Genomic DNA, 22,310 nt, shown 5'->3' with positions numbered 1-22,310 from the left:
GTGGGAGGATCACTTGAGCTCAGGAGTTCGAGACCAGCCTGGGCAATATAGTGAGACCCCCGTCTCTACAGAAAAATTTAAAAATTAGCAGGGTGTGGTGGTGCACATCTGTAGTCCCAGCTACTTGGGAGGTTGAGGTGGGAGGATTGCTTGAGTCTGGGAGGTGAAGGTTGCAGTGAGCTAAGATTGTGCCACTGCCCTCCAGCCTGGGCAACACAGTGAGATCTTGTCTCAAAAAAAAAAAAAAAAAAAAAAAAAGGCTAGGCACGGTGGCTTACGCCTATAATCCCAGCACTTTGGGAGGCCAAGGCAAGTGGATCACCTGAGGTCAGAAGTTCAAGACCAGCCGGGCCAACATAGTGAAACCCTGCCTCTTCTAAAAATACAAAAACTAGCTGGGCACGGTGGCAGGTGCCTGTAATCCCAGCTACTCAGGAGGCTGAGGCAGGAGAATTCCTTGAACCCGGGAAGCGGAGGTTGCAGTGAGCTGACATTGCACCACTGCACTCCAGCCTGGGCAACAGAGCAAAACTCCGTCTCAAAAAAAAAAAAAAAAAAAAAAGGGTATGTCCCTCAAAGTGTTGCTGTGAGGATTAAAGGAAACGATCCACATAAAGCACTCAGGGTGGTGTCTGGTGTGGACAAAGCACTCAGTAACAGTTAGTTATTGTTGTTATCACCCTTATCACTATTCTGAAAGATGTAGAATGGAGGACAGAGATAGGGAGAGGGGTCACCAGAGATATGAGAGGGGCAGTATGGGTGGGAAGGAAAGGACAGGTTCAAGAGGGCTGCAGGAGCAAGAGAAGGCAAATGACAGAGCCAGGGCCAGAGGCAAGAAAAGTGTCTTTTGGGAACATTGCAGGGGAAGGAGCAGGGGAAGGAGCAGGGCTCAGAAGAATCACCCCAGGTTCAAGTTCCTGCTCTGTGACTGGTTCCCTGGGAGTGCAGGGCAAGGCAGGGCTGGGCCTCGGTGTTGAGTAGGCTAGAAGCTAGGATTCTTGGGTCATCCTCCCACTTAGTCCCATAGCCACTCTCTCAGACTCATCTTGACTCCTCTTCCTTGTTGCTTAATTTGGCTCAACCTGTGGGAAATGCTCCTCCCATTCTCCAAGTCTCACTTTCATCCTTCCTGCTAAAGGACTTGGGGATAAGTCCCGTTCCCTTGGCTGTCTGTCTGTCTGATGTCTGTGTGGTCCCTCAGGATAACTGCTCTGGACAACTCTAACACCACTCAGATAGATTGTCCAGCCTCCTGGCCCCGACATCTCCCACCACTGCATCAAGCCAAATTACTCAGCCCCCCCAAGCCTCGGGCTCTGGTGAAATCCGATTAGCGAGGAGAGAGCTGCACTGAGCTGACAGCTCCTCCAATAATTGCTTCCCAAGTAAGTGATGCAAATCAACCCATCCAGCCTATTCCTGCTCCTCCTTTGGGGACCCAGGAGTCCAGGCCCCAGGAGATGGGGGACACCAGAGTTGAGGAGACCTAGACGCTGTCATCTGCCTCCAGTTAAGTGGGCATAATCCATAAAGCTAGGTTGCGGTGTCTTGGGGCTGAGGTGTGGGTATCAGCGTGGTGAGGCTAAGCCAGGGACCCCACTGTCTCTGCATTTCTGTCTTAACTGAGAGGGCATCACATTGTCACCTTATTCTCACCCCTTGGAGAATAATCCCATTTCCTTGTAAGGTAGATGAAGGCGGAGATATAGAAGATACAGAGACAGCGAGGTGGCTGAACCTGTTGAGAAACAAATCAGGCAGGTGCGGTGGCTTGCACCTGTAATCCCAACATTTTGGGAGGCTGAGGTGGGAGGATCACTTGAGCCCAGCAGTTCAAGACCAGCCTGAGCAACATAGCAAGATCCTGTCTCTACAAAAAAAAAAAAAAAAAAAAAAAAAAATTAAAAATTAGCTGGGTATGGTGGTACGCACTGGTAGTCCCGGCTACTGGAGAGGCTGAGGCGGGAAGATTGCTTGAGCCGGGGAGGTCGAGAGTGCAGTGAGCCATGATCATGCCACTGCACTCCAGAGTGAACCCTGTCTAAAAAAAAAAAAAAAAAAAAAAAAAAAAAGACACAAATGGATAAACTCACAGCCTAGCTCCTCTGGCTGTGGGCCCTGCAGATAGTTTTCTCCCCTTGTGAGTCCCCCTCCTCACTAGGCTGAGGAAAAGACATGGAGTGTTAAGTCCCCACAGAGGGAATGGGGACGTTTAGGGAATCTGATCAAGCCTGGAGACTTTCGTGCGTGTGCCAACGACATGTCCTTGCGATGCAGTGGCCCTTGCTTAACTAACACATCAAGGAGCCCTTTTCCCTTCCCCAAATCAGGGCACTTTAAGGGGCCTGTTAATGCTTCTTCCATAATGCATTTCCTTCCCACATCTTTATTTCAGGCTCTTTCTTGCTGTGACCTCCTTATCCCAACTCCTGCTGACCTTGGAGACCTGAAGAGTTACTTTCCTTACAATCCTGAACTTCCAACTCCAAACCTAACCCTGCATGCAGGTCACTGTCTTCGTGGAAATCTACAGGGTGAGCTCCCCAGTCTTGTCCACCATGCTTGTGTGTCTGATAGGGCTTCATGGCCTGGATCTTGGCTACTCAGGCTAGCATCTGCCTGAGACCCTGGCAGCGCAACAGCAATAACTACCCTTTGTAGAGCCCAAATTCTGTATTAAGCACTTAATGTAATTAAGTCATTTAATCATCACAAAAGAAGATAGAGATTACAATGATTATCCCATTTTACAACTGAGATAACTAAGGCACAGAGAAATTAAGTAGCATGCCCAAGGTCACCATGAGTAAGTGGCACAGCTTGGATTCAAATCCAGCAGTCTGATTCCAGAGCCCACAGTCCTGAGGCCTCTGCTATGCTGCCTTCACTCTCCCATGCTCTTGTGATGTTTGTTGGGCTAATCGAGACAGGGCCCAGTGTAGTGGAAGTGGGGAAGGTGGCTACACTGAAAGTTAAACACCAGATCCCCCTTTGGGGTCCCCCAGGTCAGAGACAGTGAGTGGGAGTTGAGCAGGGTGACACTCCGTATCTAGGAAGGGGGAAACATGGCCTTCACCTTCTCCAATTCCGGACCTTTGTTTTCTGCAGTGGGAGGCCCTGCAGCTAGACAGCCCTTCCCCGTTGAGAAGAGGGGAGGCAAGGGAAAGGCTGAAAGATCCGCCTAGAAGCCCAAGTGAGCAGAGTCGGAGCTAGGACCCGAAGAGGCCGATAGATGGCGCTCATGGCCCAACACAGCTCCAGCAGCCCGAGGAAACCAAAGGAAAACTAGTGAGCAGGTTAACCCCTTCCCTCCTGGGCTCAGGACAGAGTTGCTGGCTGGTGGGTATGCAGGGAGCACTGCCCCAGGCCCGGTGCCTCAACTCTCTAGGCTCTTACCCAGGTGATAATCTGGGTCATCTTCTGTTCCTGCCCAACAAGGCTTTACCCATAAATCATGGTCAGCAGCCTCCTGAAGACTTCCCAGAAGACATGAAGACTAATAAATGGAAGACACTGGTTGGGAGAGCTGCACCCAAGCCCATGTTTCGTCTCTTGGGCTCTATCTCTTGAAAGCCTCAGGGTCTCTGTTTCTAAGCACCCCTACTTCAGGAGAGAGCCTCACCTCCATCTTTCCTGGGAGTGACTCACTGGGTGGGGAGGAATAGCATGCATGGACTACAGACAGAGAAGGCCCCAGGCCCCTCTGGCATTAGCTATAGGGACTCACTGTGGGCTGCCTAAGCCTCAGTTTCTCCTTATATCTGGACTTCCTATCTCTGGGTTCCCTGGGGTGGATGGGCTTATAGGGAAAGAAACAGTTATTCAAGTCTTCTAGGAAGTTGAAATCGGGTGGAGGTCCTGGGGGATTTCTGCTTGCCTGTTACTCATTTCACTCATTACTGTTCTGCCAGAAGCTGACTTTGAATGTGGAGGGGTTGCCAAGATGACAAACTAGAACAGAAGTGCTGGGCAAGCAAATGACAGAGGGGTCAGGGGTGGGCAGGAGGGTTGTCCAAGGGATGGTGGAGATCCTGGAATTTTTAAGCAACGAGATGACACCACAATGAGGTCCCCCCACCTTATTTTTGGTCAGAAACACAGAAATACATAGATACACAGAGATGGGGGAACTTTTTCTAGACGCTCAGATCCTCTTATTCCAGTCATTCTAGAGTAAGAAGCAGAAACAGGGAGATGTTCACAGAGGGAGAGAGAGACACACAGATACAGAGAGAAAGCTACACAAGAGACTAGAAATAGAGACAAATTTACATAAGTAGAGAGGGGCAAATAACATAGCAGAGAGAGACATAGACAGGGAGAGGATCTGGTAAAAATTAAAGCTTAGAAAATTATGGGCTTCATGAGGTGGATGATTAATTCCATTTCCAAAGTCTTGCAAGGGTCAGGGTAGTTTCTCACCCTTCATGTCAGAAGGTCACTGCTCACAGCTCCCTGAAGCTCCTACTGCACCCATTAAGTTTTTGTTGATAGGAGATCAGACAAGTCCTGGTGAGGGGGTAGCATCCTTTTTCTGTCACTTCTTCCTGTTCTGGGGTTTATAGTTCTCCTTCTCTACCACTCACAGGGAGACCTTGCTTCTGTGATTAGAGCCTTGGCTGTGCTAAGGTGTGTGGAGAGTGTGGGGTGGAAGGAATATAGAAGATAACTAACCTTAGGGGGTTCCCAGTCTAATGAAAGTTTTAGAGTCAGGACACAGAACCAGACCCAAACAGAGCATAAGAACAAAACTAGGAATAGGACAGATTTGGATATAGATATTGGGATGGGGGAATGGGAGGGGAATGGGGGGGAATGGATTGTTAGGTGCAGCCATGGGATTAGGATTGATCACTCTTCCTAGAAAGTCCAGATACTTTGGACAAAGTATTTGAGGGAGAAGATTTGGAAGGAAGAGTGGCAGCTAACTTTATGTGTCTACTTGAGTGGGCTAAGGGACACCCAGATAGCCAGAAAAACATTATTTCTGGATATGTCTGTGGAGTGTTTCTGGAAGAGATTCGCATTTGAATTGGTAGACTGAGTTAAGAAGATCACCCTCATTGATGTGGGTGGGAACCATTCAATCCCTTGGGGACCCAGTAGAACAAAAGGGTGGAGGAAGGCAAATTCTCTTTCTTGGTGAGCTGGGACATCTATTTTACCTGCCTTTGGACATCATTGGAGTTCCTGGTTCTTCGTCCTTCAGGCTCTGGGACTTAGCAGTGAGCCCCCTCCCCTGCTTTGGACTTTCCTGAATTATACCACCTGTTTTTCTGGTTCTTCAGTTTATAGACAGCAGAGCAGGAGACTGTGGGACTTCTTGGCTTCCACAATCCTGTGAGCCAATTCTTGGAGTAAATCTCCTCATATAGATAGATATCCTGTTAGTTCTGTTTCTCTGGAAAACTCTTGACTAATACTGAGGTTATAGGGTTGGGCAGATAGCAAGACAGAGAAAGAAGTCAAAATGGTGACACTCTGGAGATGGGCTTGGACAGTAATGGGGGATGCTCCTTGCTAAAGAGTTGTTAGGAGCTACCAGAAATGTCTTCGTGGATATTCTATATACAGTAATGGCAGGCTGCAGAGGAGAGGTCTCTGATACCCAGGGTGGCAGGGGGCCTAGAAATGGTCTTTAGGTATTGTTAATACCTCAAGTGGATGAGGGATTGGGGATGGTTGAAGCTTCCTGATTTGTAATCCCTTTGGGAAAAATGTGAATGAACTTTTGGAAGGGCGATGCCCTTTAGGGATAGAACTCAGGATTTCCTAGGTACTTATAGGCTCTGACCTTTCGCTTCTCAAGACTTCCTGATTTAACTCTGATGGAAAGATTAAACTACAATTCCCAGCGATGTTTAGAGCTAATTTAGCGCGCCTTCCGGGATTGAGCATTTCCGGCGGAAGTGGCCGTGGGCACGCCAATCTCCTTCCCTAAACAATGTAGACTACGACTCCCACTGTCCTTAGCGCCGGGGGTTGGGTTTGCGGGGGAAAGGAACCGGAAACGGGATGGGGAGCTGGACCAGGTGAGGAAGTAGGAGGCTGGGAACCTCGGACTGTGGGGGAAAGTTGAGGGCTCCCAGGGTCGTCGGGGCTGAGCCGAGAGGGTAGTCAGGATTTCTATGTTTTGGGGTCCGTCTCTCCGTATGGGGTTAGACTCGGTGCAGGGAGAGCCCAGCCTATGAAACCGCCTGGGAGGTCTGCAGGATCAAGGCTTTCCTGTCGTCCAGAGCCAGCGGGCGCCCCCGGAGGTTTTGTATGATGCCTTAGTAGTCGGCCCCTTCGGAACCAGATGAAATGGTCTTTTTGAATTTATGCTTTATTATTATTTATTTATTTTTCCGAGACGGAGTCTTGCTCTGTCTTCCAGGCTGGAGTGCAATGGCGCGATCTCGGCTCACACTGCAACCTCCGGCTCCCGGGTTCAAGCGATTCTCCTGCCTCAGCCTCCTGAGTAGCTGGAATTACAGGCGCGCGCCACCATGCCCGGCTAATTTTTGTATTTTTAGTAGAGACGGGGTTTCACCATGTTGGTTAGGCTGGTCTCGAACTCTTGACCTCGTGATCCGCCCGCCTGGGCCTCCCAAAGTGCTGGGATTACAGGCGTGAGCCACCGCGCCCAGCCTATGCTTTATTATTATTATTTAGTTTAAGGGTATTTCTTATTGTCCCTTGGACTCCGCTCCAAGGGACAGGGGAGTGCATACGTGTCTTCGATTCCTTCCTCACTTCCCGGATTTGATGTCAGAGAAGTCTGACATCAGTCTGAAGTCTGGCCTTGGTGGTCAGCCTTATCGCTGGGTCCAACTCCACTGCCTTTGTGCTTAATGTAATATGACACTGTATTTTATAAAATGTCTACATTTCTTAAGCCTCTGGCTCTTGGGGCGACTTTGGGTAGAACTTACAAGTTCTTTTTTTGAATTCTTCTAGTGTTTTGTTCCGGGTTTTAAAGCTCACATCACACTGTATTACAGTTAGTTGTTTATCTGCCCTCACAGCAGTTTATGAGCTTACGGAAAGCCTGGCTACATTTTACTTATTTTGGATTTCTTCCTCACCAAGAGACTGCTGTAGTGCCTGTCATGTAAGAGACTCATAAGTATTGAAAAAAAATAAATGAGTTAACAGGTGGTAGGTTGGATGGAATATGTGATTTTCATAGAGAAGAGAGTTAAATGAGTTGCTCAAGAGAACCTTCTTAGAGATGAAACAGGAGTAGAATTCAAACCAATTGCCTTCCAGCCTGTGGTTCTTGCTATGAGATCAGGCTTTGAAGTTATGGAACAATGAAAGTAGTGTCTTGTCACTCTTTTCCCTGGCCTTGCTGTTTCCAGCACAGGTGTCTAAATGTCAAAGGTAGGCTCAAGACTTCTCTTGAGATTCTAGAGCTAGAGCAGCTAATCTGCTAATGTTGGTATTGCATGGGGAGATGCAAAGCAAGGTCCTCTGAAACACTGGCGTTCTCCACAGCACCCTTCTCAGCTTTTGTATGAGCCCAGTTTGTCCTGGGTAGCCACCTGGACAACCGATCAGTTAAAAACTACTGAGATCAGTCAGGGAAGGACTTCTTAAGTTGGGCCTCTGATTTTTTTTTTCTTTCCCACTTCCTCTAGGCTAGGGTGAGAAAATAGGTTTATCAAGCTGTTGTGTCAACCTTGAGTTCTCATCTTGGAGAAGAGGTCACAGATGACCCAGGCAGAAACTTGAGAAGAAGGAATGACAATGGTTCTTGTCGCATGGGAGACGCAGATATGATGGCCACAGACCCAGGGCCTGGAAAACAAGCAGAGTGCAGAGTGGGCAGCTGAGCCTTGAGTGAACTCAGGATATAGAAGTGGAGAGGGATCCATCAGGAGTGCCTCCTTGGTAAAAGGTGTTTATTTTTATTTTTTAGAGATGGGGTCTCACTGTGTCAGCCAGGCTGGTCTTGAACTCCTGGCCTCAAGCAGTTCTTCTGCCTTGGCCTCCCAAAGTGCTGGGATTACAGGCGTGAGCCACTGTGCCCGGCATAGAAGGTAGTTTTAAACAAAAGTGAAAAAGAAGATGGACATTGCTGAGCAGGTGTTTGTTGAGTGCCTAATAAGGGCCAGGACCTTGGGCTTATGGAGGGAGATTGAACAGGGCCTGGCTCTTGATCTGCCCAAGTTTAGCTGGGGAGGCAAAAGGAATTCATTAAGACAGTGGTAACCATGGTGCTACACAGTGGTTCTCAGCCTTCACCAACCATCAGAATCACCCTGGGAAGCTTTTCTAAAATACAGATTCCCAGGCTGGGCACGGTAACTCACGTTTGTAATCCCAGCACTTTGGGAGGCTGAGGTGGGCAGATCACGAGGTCAGGAGTTCGAGACCAACCTGACCAACATGGTGAAACCCAGTCTCTACTTAAAATATGAAAATTAGCTGGGCGTGGTGGCGCGCGCCTGTAATCCCAGTACCCAGGAGGCTGAGGTAGAATAATTACTTGAACCTGGGAGGCAGAGGCTGCAGTGAGCTGAGGTCACGCCACTGCACTCCAGCCTGGGCGACAGAGTGAGACTGTCTCAAAACAAAACAAAACAAAACATAGATTCCCAGGCCTCACACGGGACCTACTTGTGTTGGGGGTGGGGGTGGGACACTATGGCAAATACTGCACTGTTCTGAGGAGGGAAGACTTTATCAAAGGGATGATTTGAGCTGCATTTTGAAAGATGGGAGTGATTTGGATATGTGGGCAGGTTGGGGAATCACAGTCTTAGTTGACTGGATGACTGTTGGATGATGTCCTGGTTGACTTCAGGAGTGTATTTGGTTGGATTGTAGAAATGGTATGTGCAAAATTTTGGGAGCTGAGGTAGGAAAGGCATTTTGAAAATATAAGTAGAATGGTCAGGTTGGAACACTGGGTTTGAATGGGAGTGGATCGAAGGAATGGCCTTTGCAGTTTACGAAGCTTGCTGTCTCCTCTCCTTCTACCCCTGCCCCTCCCTTCTCCTTCCTCCCACCTCCTTTCTTCCCTTTCTTCTTCCTCTCCCATTTCTTCCTTTTCTCCCTTCACCTAAACATAATATCTCATTCCATCCTTATGTCTGTTTGTTTGTTTTGAGACAGAGTCTCCCTCTGTAGCCAAGGCTGGAGTGCAGTGTCATGATCTCGGCTCACTGCAGCCTCCGCCTCCCAGGTTTTGGTTCAAGCAATTCTCCTGCCTCAGCCTCCCGAGTAGCTGGAATTACAGGCATGTGCCACCATGCCCAGCTAATTTTTGTATTTTTAGTAGAGACGGGGTTTCACCATGTTGGCCAGGTTGATCTTGAACTCCTGACCTCGTGATTCACCTGCCTCAGCCTCCCAAAGTGCTGGGATTACAGGCGTGAGCTGCTGCACCTGGCAAATTTTTTTTTTTTTTGAGACAGAGTCTTGCTCTTTTGCCCAGGCTTGAGTGCAGTGGCGCGATCTTGGCTCACTGCAACCTCCACCTCCCGGGTTCAAGCAATTCTCCATGCCTCAGCTTCCTGAGTAGCTGGGATAACAGGCGCCCACCACAATGCCCAGCTATTTTATTTTTTTGCGACACAGTTTCACTCTTGTTGCCCAGGCTGGAGTGCAATGGCGCGATCTCGGCTCACTGCAACCTCCACCTTTCGCGTTCAAATGATTCTGCCTCAGCCTCCCGAGTAGCTGGGATTACAAGCGTGCATGACCAAGCCTGACTAATTTGTATTTTTAGTAGAGGTGGGGTTTCTCCATTTTGGTCAGGCTGGTCTCCAACTCCCGACCTCAGATGATCCACCCACCTCGGCCTCCCAAAGTGCTGGGATTACAGGCGTGAGCCACCTTGCCCAGCACGCCCAGCTAATTTTTGTATTTTTTAGTAGAGACGGGGTTTCTCCATGTTGGACAGGCCGGTTTTGAACTCCTGACCTAAGGTGATCCACCCGCCTTGGCCTCCCAAAGTGCTGGGATTACAGGCATGAGCCACTGTGCCTGGCCTTCCTTGTGTCAACATTATTAAGTGGATATTATTATTCTTTGTATTTGAAGGCAGAAACCCGAAGCTCTGGCCGTGGTTGCATAGCTTGTAAGATTCTATGAGGAGTCTGTAATCATCCTACTAGGTATTCCTGAATGTGGGAAAGAAGCCAGGCTGGGGTTAGGGGGTTGTAGAATTGGCAGGGTGGCTGATCAAACCATCTAAGGCAAGATGGTGTGGGTGGTTAAAGCATAGCCTTGAGCCAGAGAGATTGGGCTCAATCAAATCCCAGCTTTATTTCTTGCTAACTGCAAGACCTTGGGCAAGTTGCTTAATCTTGCTAAGCCTCAGTGTCCTCACTTATAACAGGGGAGCAGTAATACCCACCTCATGGGATTGTTGTGAGGATCAATGAGGTGTACCTGGCGCAGAGTAGTTGCTTACCACCTGGAAGCTATTGTAATTAGCCTTCCCAGGTCTCTGGGCTATGGCTGTGCACTTGCATTTCATTCTTCAGCACCGTGCTTTCCAGAACACAGTTCATTCTGGCTGGGCTTTTCTTTTTTAGGATGACATTAAAGGTGCTGAAAGGATGCCACCAGTAAATGTTCATTGAAAACCTACTATGTGCTTGGCATAGCCCAGGAACTAGTGACTCAGACCTATGCCTTATGGAAAGGAGATTTAGAGTGGGAGATGTTTGGTGGCTATGGCTTATCCTCACCAGGTGCCATGTGAAGAGGACAGATACTGGAAGTGGGGAGGGAATAGGCCCTTCATTACCGTGAATTGAGATGAGTTCAGTCCTACTTGGTGGTTGGTAGATGACTGACATGGTCTCTTAGGGTCCCTTCTGAGCCCAGGAAATGGTAGTGGGGGCCCTGGCAACCATGGATCCCTCCTACTTTGTGGCTGAGGGATGATGGGGCCTCTGTCCATCTCTTTTCCCAGGTGACAGCGGCATGGCCATATGCCCCAGGCTTTCCTGCTGGGGTCCATCCATGAGCCTGCAGGTGCCCTGATGGAGCCCCAGCCCTGCCCTGGAAGCTTGGCTGAGAGCTTCCTGGAGGAGGAGCTTCGGCTCAGTGCTGAGCTGAGCCAGCTGCAGTTTTCGGAGTCTGTGGGCGTCATCTACAATCCCTTGGAGTATGCATGGGAGCCACATCGCAACTACGTGACTCGCTACTGCCAGGGCCCCAAGGAAGTGCTCTTCCTGGGCATGAACCCTGGACCTTTTGGCATGGCCCAGACTGGGGTAAAGGGTTTGGCTGCCTCAGTGGGTGGAGTGGGGGGCTCTAGGTGGATGCTTGGCTGGGTGTGCTGTGAAGAAAAGGAGCATGTGCATGGCTGTAGATGTGTGTAGGTCCCCTCACCCCATTCTCTCTCAACACACATACTGGCTCCTGTGGTCTGAGGCCCTCTCCCAGCGTCTCTGCCCGTAATTAACCAAGCACATTAATGGTAGTTTCATTTTCCCTGTGAGCTGGCCACTAATTGTCTCTGAGAGCCCTTCCTTCCTCCAGCCCCATCCTTCCTTTACTGGATCTCCCCTGTCCCTGGAGTGTGGTTGGGGTCAGAAGAGGGACTAGGACTGCTGGGTCCTCAGAAGAGACTGGTTGACAGGGGTGGGTATGTAAGAGATGCAGGGTGTTCTGGGAACCTGGGTTCTGTTTCCTAGCTAAGGCGAGGTTCAAAACAGAGCCTGCCTCCAGTGCCTGCCCGCTTTTCTTTCAGAGCTCAGGATGAGTGACTGCCCCTCAGTGGGGGTGCTTGGCAGTTGGGGGAGGGCAAGAGGCTTCAGGGCAGAAGGCTCAATCGCTTTTATTGACCCCAACTGGGTGATGAAAGGTGATCAATGATGATTGATGGAAATGACAGCCTGAGACTTGGGGCTGGGAGGGCACCCAGAGAGCAGTGGTCAGCCTGTCCTTGTGCCTCCTTTAACCCTGGCTGCCTTTCTGTCTCAGGCCATCTGTCTGTCCCCAGTACTAACCATCAAACCCTGTGTAGGGCTAGATATCTCCATGTAGTCCCTGTACTTGGTCCCAAAGACTACTTGGGCTAGAGGCAAACAGATTCTTCTGGGCCACAGTTCACAATGAAGAAATGGAAAAAGATGGACAGGTTCAAACCGTAGGGCCAAGAATCCTTGTCTCAGGCCTTTGGGTGAAGGTGGGGTGGGGGGTGCAGGCTGGATTCTCATGGAAGGGTATAAAGAAGTCAGTCGGTCCAGAGCCCGGGCCTCAGGTCTCCAGTTTGAAGCCTTTCATGTCTCTTTCCTTCCTCGCAGGTGCCCTTTGGGGAAGTAAGCATGGTCCGGGACTGGTTGGGCATTGGGGGGCCTGTGCTGACCCCTCCCCAAGAGCATCCTAAACGACCAGTGCTGGGACTGGAGTGTCCACAGTCAGAAGTGAGTGGTGCCCGATTCTGGGGCTTTTTCCGGAACCTCTGTGGACAGCCTGAGGTCTTCTTCCATCACTGTTTTGTCCACAATCTATGCCCTCTGCTTTTCCTGGCTCCCAGCGGGCGCAACCTCACCCCTGCTGAGCTGCCTGCCAAGCAGCGAGAACAGCTTCTTCGGATCTGTGATGCAGCCCTCTGCCGGCAGGTGCAGCTGCTGGGGGTGCGGCTGGTGGTGGGAGTTGGGCGACTGGCAGAGCAGCGGGCACGACGGGCTCTGGCAGGCCTGATGCCAGAGGTCCAGGTGGAAGGGCTCCTGCATCCCTCTCCCCGTAACCCACAGGCCAACAAGGGCTGGGAGGCAGTGGCCAAGGAAAGATTGAATGAGCTGGGGCTGCTGCCACTGCTGTTGAAATGAGTGCCCCTGGGGCCTTGTATGGGACACGTTCAAGACCTCGAAGTCATTCTTGGCCAAACAGGTGACAACACATCTCCTGGACTGAAGCAAAAGGTCCTTCTGTGCTCCCTGGTCGCTGGGAAATGTATTCTTTGATCTGTTGAACTGTCTTCCAACCTGCCGTGGCAGTTTTGACACTACTCCTGTTTGCCCTCCTGATTCCTGCTTTCTTTACCTTTGAACATTGCCCCTTTCAGGGGACCCCACTTTGTAGGGAATCTGCAGAAGGTGTGTTTTTGCACTTGCAGACTGCTCTACCTCAGTGTTTCCTCGGGAGACTATTCAGCTGAGAGTGCCCTAGACAGTAACTTCCAAGGTCACATTTACTATTTCCATGGAAGTACCTTGCCAGGACACCTACCCATCCTTATAGAACAGCTACCTTCAGCTGACCCCTTTCCTCACAGGGACCAAGACAAAGCATGGGACATGAAATTAAGAGTGAACTTCTTATGGGAGGCTGCAGCTGGATCAGAGGAAAAATCCAGTGTGGCAGAGTGAAAGTCAGAAGACCTGGCTTTTCATCCCAGCTTTGAGACTTGGAACTTTTTGATGGACAAATTGATAAACCTCTTTAAGCCTCAGGGTCCTCATCTGTAAAATGGGGATGCCTACCTTATGGGGTTGGTATGAGGATTAACTGAGATAACACTTGAAAGTGCCTTGCATGGGCCTGGCATGTGGGTGCTCATTACATAGTCCTCTTGCTTTCTTGCCTCTGGGTTGGGGATTCACAGCACTGCACTACAAGGGTAGCCCCTCTCCATTCTGGATACCTTGCTAGGGGAGAGTCTGGGCTTCTACCTGTGGCCAGGGTGAGGGGAGAATTCTTGCCTTGTCAGAGATGGATCAATGACTATGAAAAACCTAGCCTGTGATTTTTTTTTCACTCTAAGCATTAAAAGCTCCCAAAGCCTTTTGTCTTGTTACTTTCTTCCCCCTCTTGCATGCTAGAGGGGGAAGATAGTCATTTAGATTTCCCCCCTCTTACCTCTTCATTGTTGGCAAGGGGTTCTCTTGGGTAGCTGGGAGAAGGATGTAGTAGATCTCTCTGTTTTTTTTTTTTTTGAGATGGAATCTCATTCTATTGTCCAGGCTGGAGTGCAGTGGTGTGATCTCAGCTCACTGCAACATCTGCCTTCCGGGTTCAAGTGATTCTCTTGCCTCAGCCTCCTGAGTAGCTGGAATTACAGGCATGCGCCACCACGCCTGGCTAATTTTTGTATTTTTAGTAAAGACAGGGTTTCAGCATGCTGGCTAGGCTGGTCTCAAACTCCTGACTTCAAGTGATCCACCTGCCTTGGCCTCCCAAAGGGCTGGTGCCTGGCTGGATTTGGTAGATCTCTAATTGCCTTACCAAACCTGCAGGGTCTCTGTTAAGTGTCTGTTGGGATCTTATATGATACCGTGGACACTGCGAGAAGCAGATGATGGGGCAGATGGGAACCTGGGATCCAGCTCATTTTTTATGTCTGCTGAATGGTTGATTGGGTGCCCCTTTGTTTGGTAAGGGCTGGGAAAGTGAACCAAGTTGGAAGCAGAGCAGGTCTTGAGACCACCTTAATGAGGAACACATGGTCTACTTCCCATCTCCTGGGACACAGGTAATTTCCAGCTTCCAAAATTAATAAGAGTTTTCATATAATCCTCCCCTACTTCATTGTATAATAAATAATTTGGCCTTTGTCTTCAGTTCCTGAGAAGACTCTAAATTCTTAGAATTTCCCAAGTGATAGGAGTATCTTTGTTTTTCGTGGCGGGTCCCTGAAACTACACCTGAATTTATGTTGAGATTTGACCTTAGGCCACACCTAATTTTATATTGAAATTTGATCTCAGACCACACCTGAGTTTATGGTAAGATCTGACTGAGGATAGAGGCTGACCATGCCAGAATGACCAACCATACAGTTAGATGGCTGGGACTTTGAGCTGGATGATACCAGCTTGATCCCCAGGGAGGGGAGAGGGGCTAGAGATTGAGTTCCGCCACATGGCCATGATTTTAACCACATTATACCTATGGTAAAACTCTCTATATAAAAACTTCTGACACTGAGGTTTTGGTCAGCTTCCTGGCTGGTGAACACATGGATGTGCTGAGGGATGTGCAGGGGTGTCCTGTTTCTATGAGCAGAGGGCACACATCTGTGCCTGGACACTCCTGGACTCTACCATATATTTGTCTTCATTTGGCTGGTTCTGATTTGTATCTTTTGTGATAGAATTATAATCATAAGTATAGCATTTTCCTGAGTTCTGTGAGTCATTCTAGGAAATTCTGCAACCTCAGGGTGGTGGGGGATGGGTTATGGAAACTCCTGGATTTATAGCCAGTTGGTCAGAAGTGCAGGTGGTCTGGGGATCCTTGAGCTTGTAGCTGACATCTGAAGTGAGAGCAGTCTTGTTGGGGACTATGCCCTTAAACCCATAGGGTATGCACTAACTCCCTGTAGTTAGCGTCAGAGTTGCATTACAGTATTGAATCTCCACATGCCGTAGACTCCTTTCCTTCTCTTTTTTTTTTGTCAGTGCTATGTAGTGAGTGTCCAATGTTGCAGAGCACTGGATTAGGTACTGTGGAATAACTGCACAGAGATAGAAGCCATCATTTCATTATATATTAAGCTGAGATAATCAAGGAAAGCTCTCTGGAGGAGGCGGCATTTCAGGTAGCCTTAAGACTGGGAAAGTTTTGGATAACTTAGAGAACAGCATTGTTATGTTCAAGGGGTGGCAAGTTGTATTAGGGTCTAGAGAGACAGAACTAATGATACATGTATGTATGAAAAGGAGTTTATTAATGATTGACTCACCCAGGGTGAAGTCCCACAATAGGCTGTCTGCAAGTTGAGGAGCAAGGAAGTCAGTAGTGGCTCAGTCCAAGTCCCAAATCCTCAAAAGGAGAGAAGCCGACAGTGCAGCCTTCTGTCTGTGGCCTAAGGCCCAAGAGCCCCTGGCAAACTACTGGTGTAAGTCCAAGAGTCCAAAAGCTGAAGAACTTAGATCTAATGTGTGAGGGCAGGAAGCATCCAGCATGGGAGAAAGATGAGGGCTGGAAGACTCAGCAAGTCAGCTTCTTTCACCTTTTTTCTGCCCGCTTTTTCTAGCCGCCTTAGCAGCCAATTGGATGGTGTCCACCCACATTCTGGGTGGGTTTTTCTGTGGGTGGGTCTTCCTCTCCCAGTCTACTAACTCAAATGTTAATCTCTTCTGGCAACACCCAGAAACACCCAGAAACAATACTTTGCATCCTTTAATCAAGTTGACACTTAATATTAACTAACATACAAGTAGATTCCTATTGGCTTGGCCCAGTTGGGAGAAAAAGATGAAGAGGTAGATTGAAGCTAGCTTGTGAAGGGCCTTGGGTGCTAGAATAATCTTTGAGAATTTAAAGTGTAGTGGGGGAAGTGAGATACACAGAACACACACTGAAAATACCCAACGATAGGTAGAAACCCATAGAAGGAGATGAAGGGGCAAACCATGTAGGAGGCAGTGTGGGTGCAGTGGGGAAACGGATGGGAAGGGAGGGGATGAGTCTATAGGGAGGACATCTGGGGTATAGCAGGTCTGGTTGAAAGCCTAGAGTTGGGGTCTCTAGGTGATGAGATGGTGGGATAGGATTGGGTAGTACGCAGAGGCACTTGAACAGTAGTGACCAGAATGACTTGAAGGCCTGGGTATGGCAGAGTCACTGCTGGGTCTGGGTCCTTGTGGGGCTGTTGCTTTCAATTCCTGGGGTGCATCTTGTGGGAGAGGTTGATGAAGGTCCTGGCACCTGCCTTTTCCTGAGGGCACTATATTCTGCTGCTAGGGCTGCCATAACAAAACTACCACAGACTGGGTGGCTTAAAACAACAGAAATTTCTTTTCTCACAGTTCTGGAGCTTGTAAGTCCAGGATCAAGATGATTTGATCTTTGCTGAGGCCTCTCCTTAGCTTGCAGATTGCTGCCTTCTTGCTGTGTCCTCCCATAGCCTTTTCTGAGCATGTACCTCCCTGGTGTTTCTCTTCTTAGAAGGACACCAGTCATACCGGATGAGCCCCCTCCTTATTACCCAATTTAACCTTAGGTGCCTCTTTAAAGGCCCTATATCCAAATATAGTCGTACTGGGGCTTCAACATACAGATTGGGCGGGGCGAGGGGCATAATTCAGTCTATAACAGGCACACAAAGACATGTCACTGCTTTTTTTGTCCCCAACCAATGTCAACGGTAAACGTTTACCGTTAAACTTAGGAGTGCCTTTTTTCCAGTCTGAGGATTGGAAGTTGGTCTAGGGGCTTAGGTAGCTGATCAGACTTACTCTCACCAGACTGGCTTTTACCCTTCAATTCATTCTAGAGCAGTTTCTTCAGTGCAAATGAGAGTGTCCTCAGGGAAAGGAAGTTCATTGTTTTTTTCTGAGTGGAAGAGAATGGAGCCTTTGGCTGCTACAAAACAGCATTGTGAGAATTATTCTAAAGCCAAACTGAAATAATTTGGTGTCATCTAGACTTCTGTAGACCAATACAGTAGCCACTAGCCATGTGTGGCTGTTTTAGTTCAAAGTGATTAAAATTAAGGAAAAAAATTCAATTCTTCAGTTCATATTTCAAGTGCTCAATAGCCACACATGGCTAGTGACTGCTGATTGGATGACACAGAAATTGAACATTTCCATTATCACAGAAAGTTCTGTTGGACAGCACTGATCTAGAGATCAGTGGCTTACAACCTTGCCTATGAATCAGAATTAACCTATGGAGGTTTAAAAAAACACAAGGGTCTCAGCTGCACTTCAACATGTTTTGATTTGTGAGGTGCGAGGGGCATCCTACCAGTCTACAACAGAATCTCTCCATGCTACCAATATGCAGCCAAGGTTCAGGCAGGAGTGTCCTGAGTGTCTTGAAGGCAAGGGCCAGGGTCTCCTTTTTCTTTCCCCGGTATGTAATCCCACACCTGGCACAAAGTAGGTATTCAGAGCAGACATGGAAGTAATGCATGAATCTGGTCTGGGAGAGCTGGCTGTGTGCCATCCAGAAACACTAGTTTCTCTAGAGTTTGTTGTTTCTGCCTGGTAATGGTGATTCAAGTTCTGATTCAGAGGAATGATGGCGGTCCCACCCCAAAACAAACAAACTCAACTTGGTAGAGACCAAGGCTGTGCTTGGGTTGGAATGCTTCTGAGATTCTGAGGGGTGGATTGTGTTGGTGAAGAAACAGAATTTTCTTACCTCTGTTTTTTTTTTTTTTTTTTTTTTTTCTTTTTGAGACAGGGTGTCCTTCTGTTTCCCAGGCTGGAGTGCAGTGGCACGGTCATGGCTCACTGCAGCCTTGACTTCCTGGGCTCAGGTGTCCTCCCATCTCAGCCTTCCAAGTAGCTGGGACTATAGGCATGCACCACTACACCCCGCTAAGTTTTTGTAGAAAAAACTTTCTACAGGCATGAGGCACCATGCCCAGCTTCTTCTTTTTTTTTTTTTCTTTTGAGACGGAGTTTTGCTCTTGTTGCCCAGGTTGGAGTGCAATGGTGTGATCTTGGCTCACCACAACTTCTGCCTCCCGGGTTCAAGCGATTCTCCCGCCTCAGCATCCTGAGTAGCTGGGATTACAGGCATGTGCCAACATGCCTGGCTAATTTTGTATTTTTAGTAGAGACGGGGTTTTTCCATGTTGGTCATGCTGGTGTCGAACTCCCGACCTCAAATGATCCGCCTGCCTCGGCCTCCCAAGGCGTAATCCCTCACGCCTGCTGGGATTACAGGCATGAGCCACTGCGCCCGGCCCCAGCCTTTTATCTCTCTCTCTCTCTTTTTTTTTTTTCTCCCTTACTGATACAGGATAGCTTAAAGGAAAATTGGGTCTTGAATTTGGCCACTGTGTGGTCTCACTTTCCTTTTTCAATTCAATAAACATTTATTGATGTCTGCTGTGTGTGTGTCATTCCTTGTGCTAGGCACTGTAGGGAGTGACAGGGGTGAATTAGATGATTCTTTGCCCTCACGTTGTTCACTGTCTAGTGCTGGGAGATACAGGCATATAATTATAGTATAAATCAAGCTGAAAGCATGTTGTGAACAAGTTATAAACACAGTGCTCTGGGCACACTGAATGAGGAAGTGATTAGTCCTCAGAGTCTGGGGAGGAGGTGTGTGTGCCTGTGAGAAAGGGCAGTGACTGGAGATTTCTTATCTCATCACTTGCTAAATCTTACCACCTCCACGGAGTGGATATTTGCAAAAGGGGACCACTGTGTCAGATACGTCCAAGAATTTCTCAGCCCCAACTGCAAGGGCCTAGGAAACAGGATGAGGGGAGGGGCTCAGATGCCAGGAATTAGGCAAGAGCCAAGGGTTGGGCGTGGCCCTATGGAAGATGAGAAGTGGAGGTTCCTTTCAGAACACATCTGTTAACTTTGGGGATGGAAAACTGTAGCAGATGGTGGCAGGCGATGTCAAGGTAGCAGATCAAAAAAGATTGGAAATGCAACCTGGCCGCAGCTGGGGTAGAGAAGCTAGTGATGGAATGGAAGAAGGGAATAGAGATTGTGGCCTATCCCAGACTAAGTCTTGACTCTGAATATTCTTGTTTAGGAGGATATAGGGCAGCTGTTTCCTCTTCTTCCCTAGTGCTCCAAAGAAGTAAAGAACTTAACTGGAGCTTGAGACATTGAGGTTAGACACATGGATAAACTTCCCAGCTATGACCATCAGGTGATATAGAAATAAATTACTTTGGAGGAAGATGAATTGCTTTCTTCTTCAGAGACCTTAATGCCAGCCTCGCTTGAGCCGATGCTTACCAGTCAAGGTTGAATTATAATGTATTTGGGGAAACTTACTTTCTCTCCCTCCTTATTTTGGCCCTCACTCTCTCAAGTACAAAACAGAACAAACAAAACACCTGCAAAAGAATTTTCCTGTACATCTTCTTGTCTATTCTTCTGCCCCTACATCTCATTCAAGGACCCTCAGCCTGATGTCTGTCTCTAGTCCTGGCTTGCAGGAGGGATGGCTGAGAGCCCAGAACAGTCCTCCATGGTGGCCTGTGCCAAGCCAGGTTGCCATTTCCATTTTCATTAATTGAAGCAGCTTGACCCTGATCATTTCAGGCCAGCAATTTCCTGTCTGCTGGTTAGGAGTGTGTGGAGGACATGTCTTTGAAGGTCATTCTGTCCTTGCATCTACCTGGATGGTGCTAACACCTCATTCAGGCAGCAAAAAACGGTCTCCTGTCACAGTTAACTGGGAGAAGCCCAACCTCACACAAATGCCCAGCCTCTCCTCTTGGGATCTCACACTTTGTCTTCTTCAGAAGGTCTTTCTGGTGTCTACCCTCCAGCCTACCTGCTATAATTTTGGTTGTTTTTTTTGTTGTTGTTCAGTTTTGAGAAACCTGCTAACTGATAGCTCCCTCTCAGAACCTCATGTGATGATACTTTCTTCTGTGGCCTGGGAGAAGAACAAAATGTCTTTGAAGGAAGGGGTTTGCCTTCAACCCTGAAAGGCCACACAGCTGAGTGACTGGGGTGTGATGGCTTTGCTCCGAGCGTGAGTGTGGATGTGTTTTGCTTATTGCCTGGCTGTAAGGGAGGTCTGTGTGTCCCCTGTGAATCACTGAGTTAGCATCACTTTGTTCTTGTGTTTGGTAGTGCCGCTTTGCAAGTACCGTTTTTTTTGTTTTGTTTTGTTTTTGAGACGGAGTCTCGCTCTGTCGCTCAGGCTGGAGTGCAGTGGCCGGATCTCAGCTCATTGCAAATTCCGCCTCCCGGGTTTACGCCATTCTCCTGCCTCAGCCTCCCGAGTAGCTGGGACTACAGGCGCCCGCCACCTCGCCCGGCTAGTTTTTTTTTTTTTTTTTTTCGTATTTTTTAGTAGAGACGGGGTTTCACCGTGTTAGCTAGGATGGTGTCGATCTCCTGACCTCGTGATCCGCCCGTCTCGGCCTCCCAAAGTGCTGGGATTACAGGCTTGAGCCACCGCGCCCGGCCGCAAGTACCGTTTTAAGGGGTAGGGTAGTGTGTTCCCTTAGAGTGGGAGTCCACTGTATTACATGCATTTGTGTCCTCCTGTGATCATGGGATCTTTTTTGTCTGCAGTTTTCAGTCTTCCAGATGGACACTAGTGTAATTGAGTGTGACCCATTTTTGCTGCTGTTGTGTCTTTGTGTGTCTGGTATTTTTGTGTAACCTCTGTGTTTGGGGCATCTTCAGGGAGCTTGTGGAGTCTTTCTGAGTGTCCTCTGGCTCTGTTTGGGCGGGGGAACAGAAGAAGGAGCCCAGACTTGAAGGGGAGCTGTCTGGGTGGGGGGAGCGTGTTGGGAGGGGGCGTGCTGCAATCTGTGACTTGGAAAACAGATTTGCAGAGGAGGCGAGCAGCCCGGGCGTGCGGGGCGGGGGCGGAGGGCCGCTCTGGCCCCCAGCTCCTCCGCAATCCAATTAAATAACATTTAAATGCATAACCAGCCCGCGCGGCGATGAGGCTGGAGATTGGAGCGGGCTCGGCGGCGGGCCGCGCGGGCGGCGTTTTGTGGAGCTCAGCGATTCTGGCGGCAATTTCCCCGCTCGACGCGGCTTTTACGAGCCCGCTCCCGGCGCCGCGCCCGCTCTGCTGCGCCCGCCCCGCTCCCGGCCGCTTCCCGCCACTCCCCGCCTAGACACTTTTTTCTCCCTCGCCCTCTCTGCAGCCTTCTGGTCTGTCCGCGTGCGTGTCTCTCGCTCTGGTCTCTGTCTCTCCATCTCTTGGGGTGCATGCACCTCGCCCTAACCTCCCTCTCCGGCTGCTCCCGCGTCTCCTGATGCCTCTCCCGTTTGGTCTGTCTCTGGGTGTCTGCCTCTCTCTTGCGCTGCCTGTCTGTGGCTCCTGCCATCTGTCAGCTTTTGCTTTTCTCGCTGCTGTTTCTGCCTCTGACTTTGACCCCCTGTTCTGGCGGATGCCGCCTCCACTTCTGTCTGGATCACCATGTCATCACAGCTTCTGGCTGTCTTTCCTCCGGTCTTCTTGTCTCTGGCCTTCTGCATCCTTCCACCCTCAAACCCTTTCCTTCAAGCCGCCTTGCCTTCTCCCCATGACTCAGAGAGCCCACCACACCAGGCTCTCCGCAGAGTCCTCAGCCTTTCTCCACCTGTGTGCCTGTGGGGAAGGCCTGCAGATTGGGAACAGCTAGAAAGGGCCGGGGAGGAAAGGAAGGGAAGCTAGGTTAAGAAGAGTGGGAGCGGGTGGTGGGCTTACCCTGCCTGGGCCTAGGCCCAGCGGGAGACGGGAGGAATACATATGTGGTGAGTGGACGACTGGAAGAGACCCAGTCTTCCCTACATCCTTTAGGAGCAGAGTAGGGAGGACCACCACATTCAAGGTCAGGGGAGTGGTTCCTTTTTGGGAAGTCTGCAGGAGCACCAGAGAGATGTGATTCCTTCAGGGCTTCAGGCTCTTCTGAGGTTAGCATGGAGGTGGGTATTTTCTGAAAAACTTCAGTGGGGCAAGTCCCCCCCGCCCAC

The 22,310-nt window shown here is 49.3% G+C and overlaps 1 protein-coding gene across 9 annotated transcripts; it reads left to right on the top strand.

The window, feature by feature from the left end:
* The first annotated feature begins 3,111 nt into the window (after window positions 1-3,111).
* Window positions 3,112-15,068, top strand: SMUG1 (single-strand-selective monofunctional uracil-DNA glycosylase 1). 9 transcript variants are annotated; one of them, XM_015151814.3, is made up of 5 exons: window positions 6,034-6,116; window positions 7,011-7,096; window positions 7,626-7,885; window positions 10,916-11,219; window positions 12,255-13,737. In XM_015151814.3, the coding sequence occupies exons 4-5, from the start codon at window positions 10,935-10,937 to the stop codon at window positions 12,780-12,782; spliced, it is 813 nt and encodes a 270-aa protein (XP_015007300.2). In that variant the 5' UTR covers window positions 6,034-6,116; window positions 7,011-7,096; window positions 7,626-7,885; window positions 10,916-10,934; the 3' UTR covers window positions 12,783-13,737.
* Window positions 15,069-22,310: the final 7,242 nt, after the last annotated feature.

The sequence above is a fragment of the Macaca mulatta genome, chromosome 11 (genome assembly GCF_049350105.2).
Source record: "Macaca mulatta isolate MMU2019108-1 chromosome 11, T2T-MMU8v2.0, whole genome shotgun sequence".
In the NCBI taxonomy this organism is placed as follows: Eukaryota; Metazoa; Chordata; class Mammalia; order Primates; family Cercopithecidae; genus Macaca; species Macaca mulatta.
Note: the sequence above shows the minus strand (reverse complement) of the source record. Positions and strands in the feature narration are given on the sequence as shown.